We start from the raw sequence: 22,373 nt of genomic DNA on the forward strand, positions 1-22,373 counted from the left end.
TCTTGATGCCTGGAAACAATGTGCACCAACATACTGTATATCTTGTCTTAATGAAGACCTTTTTCCCATCTAATGTTGCGCCGAATCACACACTCCCATGTTACGTATGTTTTTGTTTTCGTGATCTTGTTGTGTCTTCTATTAATCCTTGCCACAGGTTTTCTATCTGTCAGTCATCACCAAAATGATTCAGTTGAGCTACAGTGAAAAAATATCTTTAAGTCTGTTTCTAAAGAAATTACTAAAAACAAAAACATGTCATTATCATCTTATAAGGGCTTCTTCTTCTTCTTTTTTGCCTGGCAGTGATAATGCAGAAAATATTTATTAGCAGTCAGGCATTAATCTGCAGTGCCGAAGAAGCAACAGCTTCCAGCTGTGCAGTAATGGAAAAGTCTGAATCTCACTTCACAGGAATCTCCTATGTATGTTGTGTTTCACACTTTATAAAGGCCATTCAAAGTCAAAATACATAAAAGCTAAAGACTGGAAACCATACATACCTAATAGATGCATAAAGAGCAAAATATTTTTCCAACGATCGTTACTTTTTCAGCTGAAGGTCTTTTTATTATTATTTACTGTATATTTCCTGCTTATTCTATCTGATGTTCTCCTGCTTTTTGATCTTGATAAGTAGCTATAGGCCTGCAAAATGATTAGCTTTGTAACCCACTATACATCAGTAATAAAACAAATGTTGTCAGAGCTTGTGACAGAGGTTGTGACAGAGGTTGAGAGGTACTGACTAGATATAGTCGGGCTCACCTCCGCCCACAGTTTAGGCTCTGGAACTCAAACCCCTGAGAGGGGCTGGACTCTCCACTTTTCTGGTGTTGCCCAAGGTGAGAGGCCGTGTGTGGGCTTGCTTATAGCCCCACAGCTCAACTGTCATACACTGCCTGGCCAAAAAAAGAGTTGCCATCCAAAAAAGTTACACCCTCTCATATTTTGTTGGACTGCATTTAGCTTTCATTACAGCATGCATTAACTCGGATATTGTTTTGATGAGTTAGTGCAATATCACACAAGAGTTATTTCCATCCAGTGATGCAATATTTTTCCATATTTTTCATCAAGATCCTGCATTTATGATGATGGGGTCTGGCCACTATGTAAAGCCATCTCCATCACTCATTGAGATTCTTCTTTCAAAGAATCTCAACAGGTTTAAGGTCTGGAGTCTGTGGTGGCCAATCATTGTATGAAAATGATGTCTCATGCTCCGTGAACCCCTCCCTCACAATTTTAGCCAAATGAATCCTGACATTGTCATCTTGGAATATGCCCGTTCAGGTCAGGTCTAGGTTCAGCAACAGTGTGTGTTCAAAGAATGAGATCAGCTAATTACCTGAATATACTGAATGACCAGGTTATTCCATCAATGGATTATTTCTTCTCCAAAGGCATGGGCATATTCCAAGATGACAATGTCAGGATTCATTGGGCTAAAATTCACAGTTTGTCCATAACAAACACATTGTTTAACCGCAGGGATGTCCATAAGTGCACATGGCACCAGGACACCCTAGGCCGGAGGTCGATGATCGATTTCGTTGTTGTATCGTCCGACCTCCGACTGCATATGTTCGACACTCGGGTGAAGAGATGGGAAGAGCTGTCAACCAAACACCACCTGGTGGTGAGCTGGATCCGCTGGCAGAGCAGGAGGCTGGACAGATTCGGCAGGCCCAAATGTGTTTTGAGAGTCTGTTGGGAACGTCTGGCAGAACCCTCTGTAAGTGAGGTCTTCAACTCCCACCTCCGGGAGAGCCTCTCTCAGAAATTGCAAGAGGCTGGGGACATTGAGTCAGCATGGACCATGTTCACCACCTCTATTGTCAAAGCGATTGCTTGGAGCTTTGGTCAAAAGGTCTCTGGTGCCTGTCGAGGCGGTAACCTCCGAACCCAGTGGTGGACACCGGAAGTAAGGGATGCCGTCAAGCTGAAGGAATCCTATCAAATCTTGTTGAATTTTGGGACTCTGGAGGCAGCTGACAGGTAATGGCAGGCCAGGCGTACTGCAGTTTGAGTAGTCGCGGAGGCTACTCAAGGTTACTCAGGCCCTCTATCTTCCTTCTGCACTGTTTTCCTCTGGCGGTCTTTTCTATATTGTCAGGTGTTTTATAACATTGGTATTAAGGTATCAGTTGTGACAAAAAAAAAAGAAACAGCTCAAGTCTCTTCCAATCTAACAGCACTGCCTATCTATCCACTCCCCTGTTTGTGTTTTCTCTCCCTGACTCCTTCTGGTTTCTCTGCTAATACACAGAGGTACAGCACTTCCCTCTCTGGCTCACAATAGGAAATTCTAATAAAGATTACAACTTAGTTCCAAGACAGGACCGGTCCGGTGATGGTCATATGCACACATTAAAATATATAAAAGATTTTGGTGCAAGACTAAAACGAGCATTGCTCTCATAAAAAGTTGACCCCCTTTTATGGGGTTAAACTATGAGAATACATGCAGGCAAAAATAAATATATAAATAAATATATACATACATACATACATACATACATACATACATACATACATACATACATACATACATACATTTTTTTAAAAAAAGAGTAGTCGCGGAGGCAAAGACTCGGGTCTGGGAGGAGTTCAGGGAGGCCACGGAGGAGGACTATTGGTCAGTCTCGAAGAAATACACAGTAGAGCTTGAGAGCTGCTGACCTCGACTGAGGATGTTGTTGGGCGGTGGAAAGAATACTTTGAGGATCTCCTCAATCCTGTTACCATATCTTACACAGAGGAAACAGAGACTGAGGTCTCAGAGGTGGACTCGTTCATCACCCAAGCTGAAGTCACCAAGGTGGTTGCCAAACTCCTTGGTGGCAAAGCGGATGGATGATATTCGCCCCGAGTACCTCAAATCTCTGGTGTGCAGGGACTGTCATGGTTGACACATCTCTATAACATTGCATGGCAGTTGGGGACAGTACCTTTGGATTTGCAGACTGGGGCGGTGGTCCCTCTTTTCAAAAAGGGGGACCAGATGGTGTGTTCCAACTATAGGGGGATCACACTCCTCTGCCTCCCGGGGAAAGTCTATTCCAGGATACTGGAGAGGAAGATTAGACCTATAGTCGAACTGCGGATTCAGGAGGAACAATGCGGTTTTCATTCCATTTGTGGAACACTGGACCAGCTCTACATTCTCCATCGAGTGCTCGAGGATTCATGGAAGTTTGCCCAACCAGTCCACATGTGTTTTGTGGGTCTGGAGAAGGCATTTGCTCGTGTCCCTTGTGGTATCTTGTGCCACTTCGGGAGTATATGGGATTTGGGGCCCTTTGCTGAGGGCTGTCCGGTCCCTGTGTGACTGACGCCAGAGCTTGGTTTGCATTGCCGGCAGTAAGTCAGACCTATTCCAGGTGCATTTTGGACTTTGGCAGGGCTGCCCTCTATCACCGGTTCTGTTCATAATCTTTATGGACAGAATTTGTAGGCGCAGCCAGGATCTGGACGGAGTCCGGTTTGGGGACCACAGGATTTCATCTCCACTTCTTGCGGATGATGTTGTCCTGTTGGCCTCATCAAACCTGGACCTTCAGCGTGCACTGGGACGGTTTGCTGCTGAGTGTGACAAGAGTGGGATGAAGGTTAGCACCTCTAAATCTGAGGCCACGGTTCTCGAACGGAAAAGGGTGGTGTACCCTCTTCAGATCGGTGTAGTCTTTGCCCCAAGTGGGGGAGTTTAAGTATCTTGGGGTCTTGTTCAAGGTGTGAGGGAAGGATGGAACGTGATTGACAGATGGATTGGTGCAGCTTTCGCAGTGATGCGGTCGCTGTATAGGTCTGTTGTGGTGAAAAAGGGGCTGAGTCGCAATACAAAGCACTCAATTTACCGGTCAATCAACGTTCCTACTCTCTCCTATGGTCATGAGCTTTGGGTAATGACCGATAGGACAAGATCCCGGATACAAGTGGCTGAAATGAGTTTCCTCCATAGAGTGGCTGGACGCATCCTTAGAGATAGGGTGAAGAACTCAGTCACCAGGGAGCAGCTTAGAGTAGAGCAGCTGCTCCTCTGCCTCGAGCAGAGCCAGCTGAGGTGGCTTGGGCATTTGTTGCGGATGCCTCCTGGACGCTTCCCTGGAGAGGTGTTCCGGGCATGTCCTACCAGGAGGAGACCTCGGGGAAGACCTAGGATACGCTGGAGGGACTGTCTGTCAGTTGGCCTGGGAACGCCTCGTGATCCCCCCGGAGGAGCTGGAAGAGGTGTCTGGGGAGAGGGAGGTATGGGCATCTCTCCTGAGACTGTTGCCCCCTTGACCTAGCCCCAGATAAGCGGTTGAAGATGGATGTATGGTATTACAGTGCGGCCTCGCGCATTTGCGCATCAACACTCGCGATTTGAGATTAAGATTAAGATTAAGATTAAGATTAAGATTTAGATTAAAATTGGGGGTCGCTCTCAGCGGTAGAGCGGACGTCTTACAACCGGACATCGCCTCAGACATCGGTGGTTCGATTCCCACTCCCGCCAAAACATCCTCAGAGTGTGAGCTGACTGTGGGAGGTGTCACTGCTGAGGTGCCCTGACACCACCCAGTGACTGGGAGGTGTCAACTCACCTTCCAGTCACTGCCGAGGCGCCCTTGAGCAAGGCGCCACCCCCCCCTGCAAGCTGCTCATTTGGGGCGCACCCCGAAGTCATGACCTGTCACTCTGCCTCCCTTGTGCTGCCTGGACTAATTGTATGCCTACAGGCCCCTAGTATGTTGTGTTTCTTGGGCTTGTACACAGCATTGTGTGTGTGATCTGACTAACACACACACACACACACACACACACACACACACACACACACATACTGTGTGTATATATATATATATATATATATATATATACACACACACACACACACACACACACACACACACACACACACACACACACACACACACACACACACACACACACACACACACACACACACACACACACACACACACACACACATATATATACACATATATGCATGTACTGTACTGTGAATGAGAAGAGAATTTCCCCTCTGAGGATCAATAAAGTGAATTTAATCTTAATAGTAGTAGTAGTGGTATTAATTATTCTCAGTATTACAGTTTTTTATCAGTCGCTAACAGGAGTTTGTCCAAACAGCAGTCACATTTTCTAAACTCTTAACACAGACTCACAACTACAAAGCACAATTGACCAAATGCTTAATTTTCTTCTCAAAAACACGTTTTGTTAAATATATAATAACTCTTCATTTCAAAATAGAATACATCTTTTTCTGCACACACACTTTACCAAAACACTGGATATTCGACTCAAAATGAAATTACTGTGTCAAACAATAATGCTTGTTTTCACTTCATAAGGTACATGCAGTCAATCAAAATACTGGGTATTGTTGACATTATAAAAATTGCATAGACTTTTACGCTTCAGTTTTAATGGTATTTGCATGCAAAATGTACACAAAATGTCTTGGTTGGGAACTTTATGTCCACATGTACTGTAATGGTCACATTCAGGAGCATTCCAGTAAAGAGCAAATCAGTTTTTTTCCTTTACAGTTTATTACAGGAGGTACAGTAAAATTGCTGTTTACATTATGATAGAACAGAAAAAGCTTACAGTGAACAAAGTATTCATGAAACACACAAGAGGGTTCTGAACAAAAAAAAAAACAAAACAGCAAAAATGGCATAAAAAAAGAAAGGGCCTGGGGGGCTTACGTAAAAAAACACAAAATTACTGTCTCTAATATCTACAATCTCTGATATCATCCAAAGGCGATGCGCCTGGGATGGAACCGATTGGCATGCCGGATCCACCCTTGGCAATGATCAGCTGTGTGTCAATGGGGGGGCAGTGACTCAGTGGTAGAGTCCAATGTTCCAAGATTGGCGGTTCGATTCCCGCTCCAACCCAAAAATACCCAGATTGTGAGCTGACAGTGGGAGGTGTCAGCTCACCTCCGGAGCACTGCCGAGGCATCCTTGAGCAAAGCGCCGTCACCCTTACAAGTTGCTCATTTGGGTTCACCATAAAGGGGCTGCCCACCACTCTACATCCCCCTGCATGCATACAGGCCCCTTGTGTGTGTGCTTGTGAGTTCAGGGCCTGTACACACTAATACTGTATATGCATGTGATTTGATTTGACTAACAAGACTGTGCCACTAATTTCCCCTTGGGGATTGATTGAGTATATAAAATTTAAATTTTTTTTTAAAAAAGTTAAAAAAAAAATTCAATTGTTTGCTTGTCAGCTGCAACATATTGGTTTTGAACTGATATCATTGCAGAAGCAGAGGTTTTTATACTGTATCTAATGTTTGGAATATTGTTGTTGCTATTGTGGGATGTTGTGTTTTAACATTCGAAAATAATAAAAAAAACAATCCATAATTTTGTTGGGAGGTATAGTTTGTCTGCTAAGAAAATGAAAGCATTGTGGTAATATGTTCACTGACTGCATATTGTGCGAAAGCAACATTAAATGTGTGAATGGTATGGCCACAAAAGACCAATGCTGTGCTAATTGTGTTTGGAGTTTTGAAAATGTGGCTGCTGTTTGGACAAACGCTTGTTACCGACTGAAAAAAACTATAAATGTAAAACTATGACTATGACTGACATGCAAAGACTCACTTTACCAACAGAGAGCAGCAGTGAGTCATATTCACTGAAACCTGCTGATGCTGTTTTTCCAAATTAAATATTGTAAATATGATTGTCATCACATGCTTTTTACTTTTATGTCACCAAGCTATTACTTGTGTGACACAGGCCATCGATATAGATACATTAAAATGTTTGATATATATTGTGTACAATGACGCCTTGCTATTTAGTTGTGACCCTTATTTAAACTATATTCAAACAGATTTACAGTTTATTCGTGTTAAACTGTAAATCATTTTCAGGAGAAGCAATAACAAATCGAGTAGCACCCTGTTATGTACACGCCTCCTTTATTAGAGGAGGGCGGTGAAAGCTGACGCTGCATTCAGGTACTCTCCGTAAAGTTTTATTTAAATAAACACACGAAGTTCTGTAGTAAGACACTTAATGACGGTTTAGTGTGAAAGCGGTTTTAACAACGGGATAATTCAATGCTGCAGAATCTATCGTAAATAATTTCTGGTAGAAATGCGGGAAATACATCACAGTATATATCAGGTTATGCAATATTGCATCACTGTGTTGATATTCATCCGCAAAAAATCCAACTAATACATGTATATCATGGAAACCAATGTGTGTTTTGATTTTTTTTTCATTTTGAATATGTGAGAAATATTATTATGCATTACGTCTTAGTGGATAACAAAGTTATACCCGATTGGTATTTTTCCGAGTGTTCCGGCAGTCATTTAATGCAACACCTATCTCAGACCCGACAGACAGAGCTGGTGGGGGAGTTCAGTCCAGCCTCCGAGCCCGCGTGTTCGGAGTTGTTTGGTAGGTGAGCACCAACAGAAGAGGAACTAGACCACCGACCTGTTGCGAAGAATGTGACAGTATTTGTTTATATTTTTTATTTAAGTCGTAGAGCGTCGTCGTCAAACATTTGTACATTTCTTTCTGATATCCGGCTCAATTACGAAGCCATGGAGCCCATCACGAAGTGGACTCCAATGCAAGTTGTCGACTGGATGAGAGGCAAGTCTACTTTACTAACTTACATGTAGACAGAAACAATCGCTCATAACCCACATCATTACACGTTTCTTTCTCGCCTCTGACTCTCGGTTATGTGGAGCTAGTTTCGTTGAAACTGCTCTCCGGTATCATCATACATACCTCAGCAGAAGTGTTATAACAATGGGACAGGACTTTCTTCAATGCTGAATTAATATTAACGAACTTCAGCTGGCATTTCTCACGAAGTGGACGTATAATTCAGTTCCAGATGCAGTGGTTGTGTTGTTTTTAATAGTTTCGTACCGATTCGTTGCCAGTTGTCAATGTAATTTTACTCTTGAAATCATGAAATTACCCTGCTAGATCGAAATAGCTCCCGTTGAAAGGTAATAGTTCAGTCAGATCGTTCTTTATATAAGAATAAACGGATATTTCAGACACTGAGAGGAATGTGCTAAAGTAATACAGTACATCAGAACACATTCAACCTGAGATCAGTCACACCTTAGGCATGTCGCTGAGGGACAACAAATGGAATGTGAACTATGGATGGTAATAAAGTAGTTCAGAACACTTAACAGTCAAGTGTGTGATTATCATACAGCAAAGAGAGCACTGGGATGTTTACATGATAGGGATCAGGGTTTATTATCGAGGGCATTTGGAAACTTTTGTGAGAATTCCCCAAATCTTCTTGTAGATGACTTCATGTTTACGCTCAAAAAGGCTGGTTTGCCATTACAGTAATCTGATGTATACGTGTTGTAACGCTGTGATTGCTGATACTGGCATGTCAGCCAGTGTTTGTCCTTAATAATGAACTAAAGGGGGTTAGTTTCTGTGGGTCCAGTGAAAAGAGCCCAGCCAAGACTGGCGTAGATGGAGGATTAGTTGTCTACACAAGCCCCATTGCTGTCGGTTTCTAACAAATCTGACTCAGCAGTTGTGCCTGTAGGTCTTAACCAGAGGATTTACAGAGCCGTACAAATGTGGTCGAACGGATCAAACTGAAATGATAACAGACGGTTCATGGGAATATTTCGCATACAACCCATTCTGAATGAGGGATGCTAACAATGGGATAGCTTGCATTTGGCAGTGATGGGTAAATATCAGGTTACCTTGTCATCATTGGACTGGATTGTAATTAATTTAATAGTGGTCACTAAAAGGTATTGACTTTTAACTTGAGAGTCAAAGCAGTCTTGCAAAGTCACTGGGTGTAGACCACAATTAGTTGGCAAGAATCACCCTTCAAGCATTCAGAGCCATCAAACAAATCTTTCAGTCATCAGCATCAACAACACTCATCAAACAAATAACTAAGATGACAGATACAGCCTGCATTTTGCATTTATTTAAACCAACCAGTTGGTTGACATAACATGAACATAACCATGATACACCAATGTTCTGGTGGGTTTATATATATCATCTGATGCTGCATTCAACCTTTCTCACGTCATGTTTGGCAAGACCTTCTAAACTTAATACATAGACATATTGACACAAAGTCCGTGTATTGGCAGGAATCAATATGATACACAGGTTATGGCACAATATATTACATTGGAGGGTTGTGTGGTATTGTGGGAGGAAACAGCTGAGAGAGTTTCGTCCATGAAATCTATATAGCATATGGTTGCTGGCTTTCAGTTTGGAGCAATGACTCCACCAGAGTGACTTTTTCAGTCATTAAAATTTTATACAATGTCTGTAGAAGCAAACATGAAAAGAAACTGTCCAAGTAGTTGTAAACAGCTTGAATAACAATAAAGTTGACTAGCTGGTCTGATTGCCTGGTTGTTGAACCAGCCACCTCAGTTTGAAGAAGTCCAGTCTATTTTAATGTTTTGCATCAGGATGTTCTTTGGTCATCTTTGTCTTTTTTTGAGACCCTGTGGCCTGCAAACACCACAACCTAAATTCACCCACGTCAAAATGAGTGGGAAGACTGGTGTTATTTTTGCAACATCTAATTTAATTTGATTGCAGCTTAGGTAATGCATCCATAATTTGCTCTGTACATGGGCTTTGTCTCTATCTAGGACATCAACAAACCATGCAATAGAATTTTGTGAATGCCATTTAGCAATATGGCATTCCAATGTAGAAATGCAAACACTCTCGTCAGAGAAGTGGTAGCAAGTTCAACATGTTTGGTGTGTGACAGTTGAAGGTTTAGAATGAAAAGCCTTCTTAGGAATGGGTATAACACTATTATTAGCCAGCTACAACACAGTGGGGCGGGACTTGGTGAAAATGTCTCAGACTCGACCCTACATGACCATTTTTGCAGGAAACAAGTAAATATGTAGAAACGAATGGCTCCGTCTTCAATTGAAGGTGGACTTTAACATGTTGGTGCCCAAGAGAGATAAAGAAAACAGCTAAGATTGGGCCAGATGTCATCGGCCCACTGGAAAGAAAAGACATTGTTCTGTCATCTGTGACCAGTGTAACCACAGAAGTGTTTAGGCCAAAGAACAACTTGTGGGATTGTTTTATTCCAAAGACAAAGAGCATAATCTTTGTTGAGACACATCAGCCCCAGGTTGTTTTCCTTTGTTCAATAGGGACTTTTTGTGTCTTGTCTCCTTAATCACTTACATTGTTCAAGGAGTAAAGAATAAAGTTCTGCTTGGTGGATTTTTGTTGCCATTAAATGGGTGACTTGTTGTTTTGTTTTGAACATTGGCTTTTTGTGTGGGGGTGGAGATGACCTTAAGCACTTTTCCTTCGCTGTAAGCCCTGATCTTCCAGCTGGACCTGTGTTTGGCATCCCATATGTCATGTGGGGCTACTCACCTTGGAGGAAACATGCACTTTTCTAATGATAGCAATATTGATGCCACAGTGGAATACCACGTGGAATCAACATTGTTTGTGAAGTAATTATTAATTAATTTTGACACATTTTGAAGCTTGATTATTATTTAAAGAACTACACTCTGTAACATAAGACACACATAACCCTGTTTATAAATTAAACAGGGGAAGTCAAATGCTCATCCTCATTTTCCAAATATACCTCTGAATCCAAGAGGACTAGCACTGTTAGAGGAATTTCACAGTGCCAATCTAGAACTCAGTGAACAGTTTCTCATTTCCTAAACACACTTACCTCATTCCCTCTTCAATTGTCCAGCTAGACAGATAGGGCGAACAAGGCATCCTGAGCCTGACCGAGTGGCTTTTATCCAAACACCTTGGATAGCATCCAGCATCTCTATTTCTATACTCAAACATATCAAATGTCACAGCTGTGTATTTGGAAGTAAATGAGCTATATGCTATATCTGAATTTAAATGATGGTCTTAATTTGAAACCCCTGACCCTGGCTTACAAAAAATCTCTTATAGACCTGAAAGTAGTTTTACACATATCTGTGTGACCTGTTGCTGTTAGTGATGTGTGAAGCTAAAGTTGGAATAAAATGAACAATTTTGAATGGAAAAAAGAAACTGTTTTCTATGTTATACAATGGATTTGCTTGATGTCACGTGGACAGAAAAGAAACTTGTGTGGCTTTATTCCTTTAACATTACACCAAAGTGCGAATAGGGCAGTTAGCTCGTCGGGGAGTTGGCAAACATGAGCTGAATGGGCTTCAGTATTTAACCAAGTTCGTGCTTGGAAAAGTAGCGAGAGTGGTGAGAAAGTGGTGAGACCAGCGATGTTGTTTGGTCTAGAGACAGTGTCACTGAGGAAAAGACAGGAGACAGAACTGGGGGTAGCAGAGATGAAGATGCTGAGGTTCTCTTTGGGAGTGACCAGGATAGATAGGATCAGGAATGAGTACATCAGAGGGACAGCACATGTTAGAGGTTTTGGAGATTAAGTCAGAGAGGCCAGACTGAGATGGTTTGGACATGTCCAGAGGAGAGATAGTGAATATATTGGTAGAAGGATGCTGTGTTTTGAACTACCAGGCAGGAGACCTAGAGGAAGACCCAAAAGAGGAGGTTTATGGATGTAGTGAAAGAGGACATTAAGGTAGTTGGTGTGAGAGAAGAGGATGCAGAAGACAGGGTTAGATGGAAGCAATTGATTCGCTGTGGCGACCCCTGAAGGGAAAAGCCGAAAGAAAAGAAGTGCTTGGAAAAGTAGCAGCATTGTGTCGGAGTGACTCTGGTGATTGGTACTTTCAAGCAGCCTTATCTTTAGTGAGTGAGGTGGGGCCATGATGGCCCATGATCCTTATCTGGCTATCACAGGCTTCCTAAACTGGAGCGTGAACAGACGCTGTGCAGACACCTCACCCTTATTAAGGCATCCTCTGCCTCTGTTTTAGTGCCGGCTCGATCAGACAAGAAGAGTTTTCTGTTTGGATAGACTCCACAGGCATCATTAATCCATTTCATCAACCCTTACTCGGTAGACTGTGTATATGCTTCAAGGAGGACAAATGTCAAATGAGTCTGAGGCTGTAAGAGCAGAGGGAACTAGTGTACCCCTTCATGGCCTCACATGAAACCAGACTTTTCCTCAATTGATATTCTTCCTTCCTGTGACATCCCCTAAAGTTAAACTTCTGTCTGTCATTTACCAGTTTCCAATAATCACACCATTCAACCTTAAAAAATTGACCTATTGTATACACTGAATGGGCAGGTAACCACATTACCTCACCACAGAAGCTGTCCTTTACACTTGAGGGCAAGTGCTGTAAGAGGATTCCCCCTGGGGAGAGGTGACTGAAAGGGTTTTCCGTGGGTTTGGTCCTGTCGGCCCCTGCATAGCCTGTTTCTCACACTTCCTGGTGTTTCTGTCTCATAACCTGAGGAGTTCAAACAGATGAAGGTTTTTATGGAAGTCATTATTAGGTAATGTCTGTTCAAATCAGAGGATGAGGGGACAAACAAAACACAAGACTATGCTTTGATCAATTTAGAATTCTTGACATTGTCATCGAAAGTTGTCTTTTGTACAGAACACAGTGGCAACTTTTGATGACACGTTATGTGCGGTGATTTTTAACTGAATCCTTTTTCGTACCTGATGGGTATAGACTGCTACTTGTAGACAACAGATCAGTGTCAGGAGAGGCTCCAGCATGACTGACAACCTGAGTAGAACACTTTCCTTTTCATTCAAATCTAAAATATGCAATGCAAATCTCCCAGATGATCTCAGCTTAGCAGGGCCTATGAGCTATTTGGCTGTAGGCTGGCCAAAGAGCACTGGCCTTTGAGGTGCCACGCTTAAGCCGTGGGAATAAAAGCTCGAACTTGAGGTGGCGTAGCGGGTCCTACTGCAAATACGGGTCACATGGCGACTGACCTCTCATGCAGGGATGTTAAGTGTGTATGCATGGCCAATGTATCTAGTTTACTGCATGGCATGCTCGTGCCTTAAAGCTCCTTCAAATAGAATCCGATATGTGCTGGTATGATGATCCAAAACAACACTGAGAAAGACAAAAAGGAAGTGAACAATTTGTTTCCTTTTTGCTGTCAAAACGCTGTATTAATACTCAAATAATCACAGAACTTTGGAGGAATACAGACGACTAACTTTTTTCTAAACTAATGCAGCAGCTCTGTGAATGAGCAATCATAACAGCTCACATGTCCTGTGTTGCATTTAGTTTGATGCTGACTAGATAGACCCAAAGTTAAGCCACTTAAACCTTAATGGAGCGTGATGTGACTTTGATTCAGAAGTGATCTGTAGTTTTATGAACTCTTACTCGTTTTTAGGTTTAACCAAACTGTTGGGCAGGTGCCAGAGCAGGGCTTGTCCAGGCATGTTCAGACTAGTCCGTATTTTCCCAGTTCTCAGCAGAGACGCTCTGAATTCCTCTTTAGATATGCATGGTTAAAAATTGTTATCCTATGGGAAGTAGTATTGTATTAAATTATTAAAAACCTCTTACTTTCATTTATAAATCTATTTTTTCCATATTTGCATATCATACATACAATGGAGGTGTTAAAACTGCATGTCTGTGTTTTCACTTGTTACAACATGTCTGCTGATTCTCTTTTGGACTTGTTACATTAGATGGTGCTGATAGGTAAAGCAGCTGGGATATGCTGGGCTTGCGCTAGCCTTTCGCCACTTCTCCATAGGCAAAGTAAATTCCAGATTGGCTACAAGGTTTTTAGACTATGTAGCCACAGTTGCGTTCTTATTTTTATGGAACAAAGGCTAAAACTTACAACTTTTTCGCTCGCTATTTCTGCTAGCGAGCGGCGCTAACGGCGCTTTTTCCGCAAGCAAACGGCACTAGCGAAAATAGCGCCACTATTTCCGCATGCCGACGGAATTTAGCCAAAGCATGCCGACGGAAATAGCCGAAGTGACCCGAACGCTCCTGATCATTAAATATGCACTCGGGTCATGACCTCCTTTCGTCCAATGAAAAACAAAAATATTGTTTTTTTACAAACTGAACCCGCGAATTGGTGTACGACAAGGCGAGGACGATCGATCACAAGAATCCAGTGTTTTCTAGTAGAGTTTGTGTTAAAGTCCTCATTAATAAACAAATGGTGAATGCTGAGAGGGGGGAGGAGTGGTGACAGACCGATCAGAAGGTCAATGAAAGATATTATCAATACTTGTTTGTAGTCTTAGACTTTTGTTCCCTATGACCGGCAGGAATAACCAGCGATGCATGTAAATGTGTATTCACCTCGCTTGCTATTTTTCATGCCTTTTTAAATTAAAATGAAAAATCATGTTATTGAATTAAAAGAAATAAAATAAAATAAACTATGGCATACTAATGGTGTTGGTCAAAGTTGAAATGTCTTCTAGTCCAAGTAAAACTTATAAGTAAACATTGAGTAATATTTTGTATGACTGTATCTTCACATAGTGAATGGAAGTTTTCAATTGTTGAATCTCACATTCATACCTGCATAAAGTAGGACAGAAATAAAGATAGTTCAGCTTGAACTGTTGACTTTAGTGTATTTTTGTAGGTAAACTGAACAGAAGATTTTGCCCTCAGAATGCAGGAAAACAACCCCATTTTCAAAAAAAATTCCCAGGGGAGGCCCCCCGGACTTCCCCATGCCCCCTCAACGAGCGTTGGTCACCCGCCCGTGCACCACTGTCTTGGACACAGAGTGTGGCTTTTTGTGGCTTTCTCAATTCTTTTACACTGAGCCACAGGGGCTTAGTCACACTAGCTCCTAGTTCAAGCCCAGATATGTTAGTCTGTTTTTCACACCATTTGTGGTGCATCGATGAGCCAAGAGGCCCACAATCAGGGTGTCGTCATGCAACACCATCAATAGAAATCACCCAGGTGATTTCTATTTTCAGGAAATCAGGAAAATAGAAATCACCTGGGTGATTACAGGGAACTTCCAGACTTTGTTAGTGGTTGTTTTGACTTGTGGTTTTTCTTTCATATCCACAGCACACACACATACAGGGCTCCATTTGACCCGTAGTCTGTCCTCACAGCACCTAGAACACTCTTAACCTGAATTTCTGGGTCAGTACTGATGGATGGTGCTTGGCGTGCTCTGTCATTTTGGAATTTGTTGTGAAAGCCTTCAACCTATTAAACTTTAATTCATGTGTGTTTTTGCCAAAGATGGAACCTTCTAGATCTTATATTCTATATCAGCTACTATTGACTGATGGCTTACAGTATCATAATTTAAATAAAACCTACCTTTTAATATGTTGTACGCAGGATTCTAGTGTAAAATGTGGGTGTTGAATTTATTAGATCATGGAGTGGTGAGTCTAATTTGAGAAAATTCAGGAAATAGGAGAAACAATTGTGGGTGTTTCTATTAATGCTTCCTTTCATTTTTGTTGGTGCCAACAACCTCTCCAGCCAGCAGCACATCTGTCATTCACAGGACGTGACATACGCACAACAGAAACTAAACAAACCTCACCTGGAGATGGGCAGAGGGCGTGTTTTGTTGAGAGGTGGGTTCTGAGTGTTGTTTGATGTTGAAAACAAAGTGAGGGTATTTAGACAAATTTAGATATTCAGACAAGTTCAGAGAAAACTAATGGTTTGTAATGATTTGTATTTATATTTTAAATGAAAAGCTTTTTGTGAGGAGTTTGTTGTTGTTTGGGGTTTGTGGCTGTGGGGTTGGATGGAATAATGATCCTCTCAATCTCCCTTAGCCGTATGTCCTGCTCCTCCGACCTGGACTCAAGCAGTGTGTAAATCACTGGTTCATCATCACACTCTGCTCCCTTCTACCTCCTGGCCACTTAAGCCTCCTCCATCCACCCCCAACACCCCCCCCCCCCACGCCCCCAAACCTCTTCTCACTTCCACTGTCACTTCAGCAGCCTTAGTTTGATTTACAGCACCAGCCAATGCTCCAGCTCTTTGTTGGCAGCCATTCTGAAGGAATGTGTGACAACCAGTAGCACTAAGAGGAAGTCACAGTGAAATGCTCCTGTCATACTTCTTCTAGATGTATAAAACAGGCTGTAAACGTAAGCCTCTTTTATGCAGAGGTCAGCACTGCAATGAAAACCCTTCTCCAAGATGCCTTTAGTTTGTCTACACTGGACCAAATGACTGCCCAGTGCTGTTATTACGTCAAACGCTGTGGAAGAGGTGAAATAGAATAGACCTCCATTACGCCTTCAAAGAGTATTCACAGAATGCTGAAGCAGAATAAAGGCTTACTCGTCCAGAGTCAAATAGCTGGTGTAAATGTGGCTTTAGATTTGCATGTGAACTGGCAATGCTGAGAAACATGCCTCAAGTTGACCAGTGTCAGAGGAGGGTCTGAAGAGGAGGTGTTGTTTCTTATGGAGTCAGTCCTCTCCTTGGCTGAGCAGTAGAGTATCTTTCTTATTTTTCAGCAAGGCTTCTATCAAGAATTCATGGGGTGGGGGGTGGGGGTGTATCCTCCGGGAGATTTATGGCAATTAGCAGGTTCGTACCCAAAGATACTTATAGGGATCTGCATTGGGAATGGAGGCGTTATACTCAACCTTATGAACTGCGGAGAGAAAGGAGTTCTATCTTTGGATTCACTAAAGGCTTTTTTCTGTCAATCATGTTTTACTTTCATAAAAGGCCAATAAAGTATTGTCATAACATACTACAAGGGCTACAAAGTTAAGTTCGTCAAAGAGAGAAAATATGGCTGCGTGCTGTTTTATTGTGAGTACTATACGCTTTTCTCATGGCAAACTAAATGAGGGGGACATGTTTCCTTCCCCAAACCTTGTTCATCTTTATTGTGGCTTCTCAGGCAGCTATTATGGTGCTGGAAAATTGCTGTGTAATCAGCATGCAGGGCCACCCTGTTCATACTCCATACATGTGATGGGATGAAAGCACTAAACAGAGTTTCTTGGTTATTTTTTTCTACGATTTGTTTGTGTCTCGGGCGATGTCACCTCTAAAAAGCGGTAATCTCATTTTTTTGTTTCTACTTGTCTTTTTCTGTCTCTACCACTTTGTGGTTTTTTCCCATCATCTCCCTCTGTTTGGAAAGAGCCTTGGCTCTGAATGATAGTTTTCAGTTGTCTGTCTTCTGGAAATGCTGCATAGGTTACAGCTAAATTAGTGCTTTAGTAATCCTGTTAACACTCAGACAACACGGTCTTTTATGAAACATCATATCTTCAACAGTGATGGACCTTTTTCATTATTGGTTTCTGTTGTGATTAAAACTGACCTTTTGATCCTCTTGGTGTACCTACCATTAAGCAGAATCACGACAATACGAAGGCAGGAAATAGACAATATCCAATTGGGTATAGAAGAAGGAGGAGGCTGAGAGGAGGGGGAGTTAGAGACATTTTGGAGATCCTTGTTACTTTATTTAGAAGGTGTTTATGCTAGTTGTAATGAGCTACACTATTGTGGGGCGGCTGACTGGCTGGAGAGTGATAGGTATTTATGTTGGCCTTATGTCACTGCTTCAACCCTGCTCCTGTTTATCAGACTCAACCAACAGCTACCTGCACATGTTTCTTTGCAGCAGTGATAAGTGGGAATGCATGATAACTCAGCTCCTGTAGAGATGGACCTGTGAATCAATCAGATGCTTTGGGTTTATTTCAAATTATAATTATGACGTCCATCAAGATGCAGTACGACTGCAGAGTAATGAACCTGAACAGAACAGAGCCATTCTTAATGGAATCTTTGTTTTTACTAACTAATAATTACATTGTTTTTTTAATCTGTACAAAGAAACTAAGTGCATAAATGACTGATAAGAGTTATGTATCAAAGTATATTTGTAAGGAGTTTCTCTTGGTTGCCTGGCAAGACTTCAAGAAAGATCGTTATCATTTTTTTTTATTTGCCTACAAATAATCATGTATCCTAACAACTGCACTTTGGCTTGGAATTTCAGCACTGAAAGTATGTTAAAAATCCATCGTACCCTGGCAAACTCAAATGATGTATTTGTTATTAGGTGTTTTAAATGGTACAAAGCTAACAAAACTATTTGGAATGTGGGATGGAAGAGCAGTGACAATAACCACATTACCATAATACCAGAGTCATGTAACACCTTCAACAGGGCTGGGTTCATTTCATAACCATGATGGTGTGTGATGTACTGCACGTTTATTGGGATCACTTTTTGGCCTTGAAGGTAAAGTCACTTGTTCCTTGCCACTTTGGCCATTTTCAAAAGGCTATTCCAAAGATGGAAAAAACCCTCCGTCTCATTACACCACGACCCAGCGAGCAATTAAGACACCTAAATCGATAACATAGTTATAGCTATGTTGCGGAGCCTAAGAAAAAGAGAGTAAGAAAAAAGTCCTTGCAGACGTCATATACTCAGGATGCCTGACCAACACATGTGATCTGCTTGTAATCAGAAGTCGTCATGTATCAGGCCACCCTGCAGCCAAAATACCACTCATTTTTTCCTACAGTCGTGCCTTCAGATGCCCTCTCTCTCCTCCCTGCAGTCAGCACAAGCTGAGTGATCCATCCCATGAATTTCAAATCAGACAAGGTATCGGCAATGTGACTGAGGATATATGCTGCTAGAGGTGAGGATTATGCTAGAGGTGAGGATTAATGGCATCTGGGGGCTGGTGCTTGTGGTTGTTGATGTGCTTCAACCATGATAGCTCTGCGAACTTTAGCCCCCTTTTTCATCAGTCATCGTCTATCACCCCGTAAAAGACAGACCTGCTTTTGTCTTCATGTGAACGGATTGGCCTCAGCTGCTTTCTCTCACTTAGAAAACTCCCTCGGGACACGTCTTTGCCGTTTTCTGGTTGTCCGTGTTTAAGATTAGGGTACATTAAGTGAAACACTCTTTGTTAGCTGTAGGAATTGATGATAAGATTAAAAGATGGAGCGGATGGGTCAAAGTGACGTAAGGCCTTCAGCAGGTGGTGGAGAGAGGAAATACTTTCCAAATGATAAATTAGCCCTTATGTGTCCAACCCTGCCTGTGGTGTAGATTAAATTCTATTTAGAATATACAAGATGGAAAAGACCTGAGAGGAAATTAAATGACTTTAGACAGAACAATTAAAATTGTCTCATTTACAAGAGATGGATTGAAAGGATGCCGTTGTTTTGAAGCATGAACATAACACAGATCTTTGTTTTTTCCTTTTTCTCTGGGTGGCACTCGCACATTCAGACAAAACCAAATTGTCCATCATTGATTTTGTTGTTTTGTCCACATGTTTGAATGGAGTGGTGTCGTCACAATTTTCATATGGATGCCATTTTATCAGTTTACACAACGACAGCAACAATGGAATATTCAAGAGAATACAGTCTGAAGCTCCATTGTCCTGTAAAGCAAAGACCAAACCGCATCTAAAGGTTGCATTTTATGCAAAAGAAGACCATGTAAACGGCCTATCTGATGAGGACACAATGTGTTTAATGAGAAGCACAGTTGTCTATCCCCCATCCCCAGCTCCTTTTGGAAGGAGTGACCCAATATGTGTGCATACAGGCCTTGTTGTTTTGCCGTGAAGTCATGCATTAGGATAGTTTAGCAGTCTCCGTAGCTTTCTCTTTCTAATTACAGCAGGGCCTGGTCCAGTGAGAGACCATTGTACCAGAGGGCCGTGAATTCCCACAATGGAACTGCTCAGCGGAGAACAATGAGTGAAATTCCTGACCGCTCCCCGCAGGTTCAGAGCCTGGCTGACAAATAAAGGCTGCAGAGTTACAGTGGCTCTGCTATTCTACACCCAGCAGCTTTCCTACCGGCCACCCCAGTGGGAATATTGGTTTGTGTTTGTGTGTGCCCCTGTTTATGTGTGGGTTACAAGGTGGCTACAGCTCCCACTGGGAGGACAGAGAGGGCTATAAGATGGGGGGGAGGTGAAGAGAAGAGAGCCTGTTTCAGTCTTTTTGTGGGAGGACTATTCACCTTTTTTCTAGTGTAATCAAACCCCTGAGAACAAAAAGTTGGCAACCATCACTTTTGTTTAATATGTAATGACTTGTTCACTGGACAAACACTGTATTGCCTCAGTTATCATATATATTGTAAGACATTGAAGCTACTGTTTTTGTGCCTCTGTATGCTGAGAAGAAACCAGAATAGTCCTGCCTTTGCGAGTGGAAGTGTTCTGTTGTTTGCATTGCCAATAATGTGTGCTTACACAGCCTTTAAAAGCTGCTGGTCTCGAAAGACTCCAGCGGGATCCAGAGCTGCTTTTTTGGTTCCAAACTTGAGTATCAGTTGCTTTTTGCTTTCCCAGCTTTCCAGAAATATGCCTCTGTATATGAATATTAAATGGCTGTGTTGATAACCTGTTTTGCATGCTGTTGTTTACTGAAGGGGAGACAGTGGGTGGCAAAAAGACCTCACAGTAAACAGCAGGTGCTACACTGTGACACACAGACTGACATTTGCAGATGACGTCATCTTCTGCCTGTTTGATGGCCACAGACGTAAGAGAGTTTTCATTTTGTACAGGGGAAGTCGTCTGGTGTCATAACCCATCTGATCAAATTAGATCAAAACAGTTGGCCATGCACAACACTACTGATTGCCCATTTATCACAATGTGAGGGTTTATGGTAGTGTTTCTCCTCATATATCAGTAAGAAAAACATGAAACAATTTCTGTCAAATGTGACCCTTGGAATCATTCAGGAAAAAACTGAAGTAACACATATTCCAGGTTTAATGAGCTAATTCCAACTTTACTCAGATTTTAATGTCTAGCATTGTTAGAGTAATTTAAGGGTGGATATTTATTTCGAGTTTGAATCCTTTCCATCATGTTTAATCACAGTGTTGGGGGCTAATGAATGTTTTTGGCGATGCAGTTGCTTTTGGCATCAGTGTTGTGTGTCTGCTCCTCTGCTACACTGTTACACCCACTCGCTCTGGTTTGAGAACAGTTGCCAAGTGGTTCATAGTGGCCATAAAACTCCAAAGCGTTTCATCCTGTGCAGGCTTTTGAAAAGCATTCACACAGTCCTCCCTTTTTCCTCCCCTTTGCTCAATTCACAATACTGTGACACTCTGTCTTCTTTACTGCACACTCTACTTTTAACATACGCACACACCCCAGCGACTATTGATTGAGGCCCAATAAATGTTTTATGAGCCCCACTGTAAGTAAAGCTTCTTTAATTCTGGAGGTGTCAATGTTCGAGTTTGGAGTGAGAGATCACTGTAGTTCCCACTTCATAGGGCCCCTGAACTCTGAGGCAGAGTGATACATCTTTTCCCTCTCTTCTTCTGCACAGAAACACGCTTTTCATTGTTCCGGCGCAAAGCTAATGCAGATCAGTTTGGACCCCAGTGTGAACTGGGATATCTGTACTCTGAAGTTTGAATTCTTGAATCAGGAAGAGAAGTGAAGAAAAGAAAACACTCCCCAAAGAATGAATGGAAAACTGAAAACAGCCCAGAGAAGACAATAGGTGCTGCATTCATCAACTACCAGATGCACCATTTCTCATCAGGCTGCTTTCCTGAATCTTGTCTGTCTGGATCATATTGTGTGTTTTTACAATAACAAAGTAAAAAAAAACCATTGGAAGCCTCTGCAAAAGTTATTGCGAGGTGAGCTGAACCATACGTTTCCTGAGGTCACATGCATCTCCTTAAACACACAGCCACCTCTAACTGTTGTGTTTCCATCTGATTGCATTAAGTGACTAGCTTAGTGTTTGTGTTTGTCTTTTGTTTGCATTGTTGTTGATACGGACCAATTGTTCAGACTCTGTGGTTTTTACAATCAGTGGATTCTCTTGCAGACTGTCAGTCAGTCAAGGGTTAAGCTTAAAATTCTCCAAAATCCTGCTGCAGAATTAACATGGGGGAGACTGAAAAACCTATTAAGGCTAACTGGATTTGACTTGTATGAAGGTTCATAGTTAACAAGTCGTGATGGAATTTTCCTTTGGTTCACTGGAGAGGACTTGAACACTCACAGAAATTTTTTCAAGGATGAGAAATGTTTTCATTAGAGGACTTTGATGCTATAATGGAATTTTGATGTCTTGTAAGGTGTGTCTCGTCTGAGTAGTTTAACAAGTAAAGTTCATCCTGATGTGTGATGTTATTATGATCATCAATTTCTACATTACTGGAATATCACGAAATAAGACAACAAATATCTCTTATCCTGCTCTTCATTTGTTCAATTTTGAACTCTCAATACTGAAATTATTTTATTATTTAATTACCAACAAGTGCAATCTGGAAAAGCAGTCGCCTGAAAACAATGCAATTACAATCGTCTTGTCTTCAAGAAAATGGACGGATGGAGTGATGGTATTATGAAAACATGCATTTAGCTCTGGGTACTGTTGTCTTTCT

General features: G+C 41.9%; 1 protein-coding gene across 1 annotated transcript in view; it reads left to right on the forward strand.

Moving 5' to 3' along the window:
* The first annotated feature begins 7,432 nt into the window (after positions 1 to 7,432).
* The window catches only part of LOC137610654 (connector enhancer of kinase suppressor of ras 3-like), a 47,583-nt gene continuing 32,642 nt past the window's right edge, over positions 7,433 to 22,373 (forward strand). Inside the window, exon 1 of the mRNA XM_068338376.1 lies at positions 7,433 to 7,655. Coding sequence (XP_068194477.1) covers positions 7,604 to 7,655 — 52 coding nt within the window. The 5' untranslated portion in view covers positions 7,433 to 7,603. The remainder of the gene's footprint in view (positions 7,656 to 22,373) is intronic.

Source organism: Antennarius striatus, chromosome 17 (genome assembly GCF_040054535.1).
Source record: "Antennarius striatus isolate MH-2024 chromosome 17, ASM4005453v1, whole genome shotgun sequence".
Lineage (NCBI taxonomy): Eukaryota > Metazoa > Chordata > Actinopteri > Lophiiformes > Antennariidae > Antennarius > Antennarius striatus.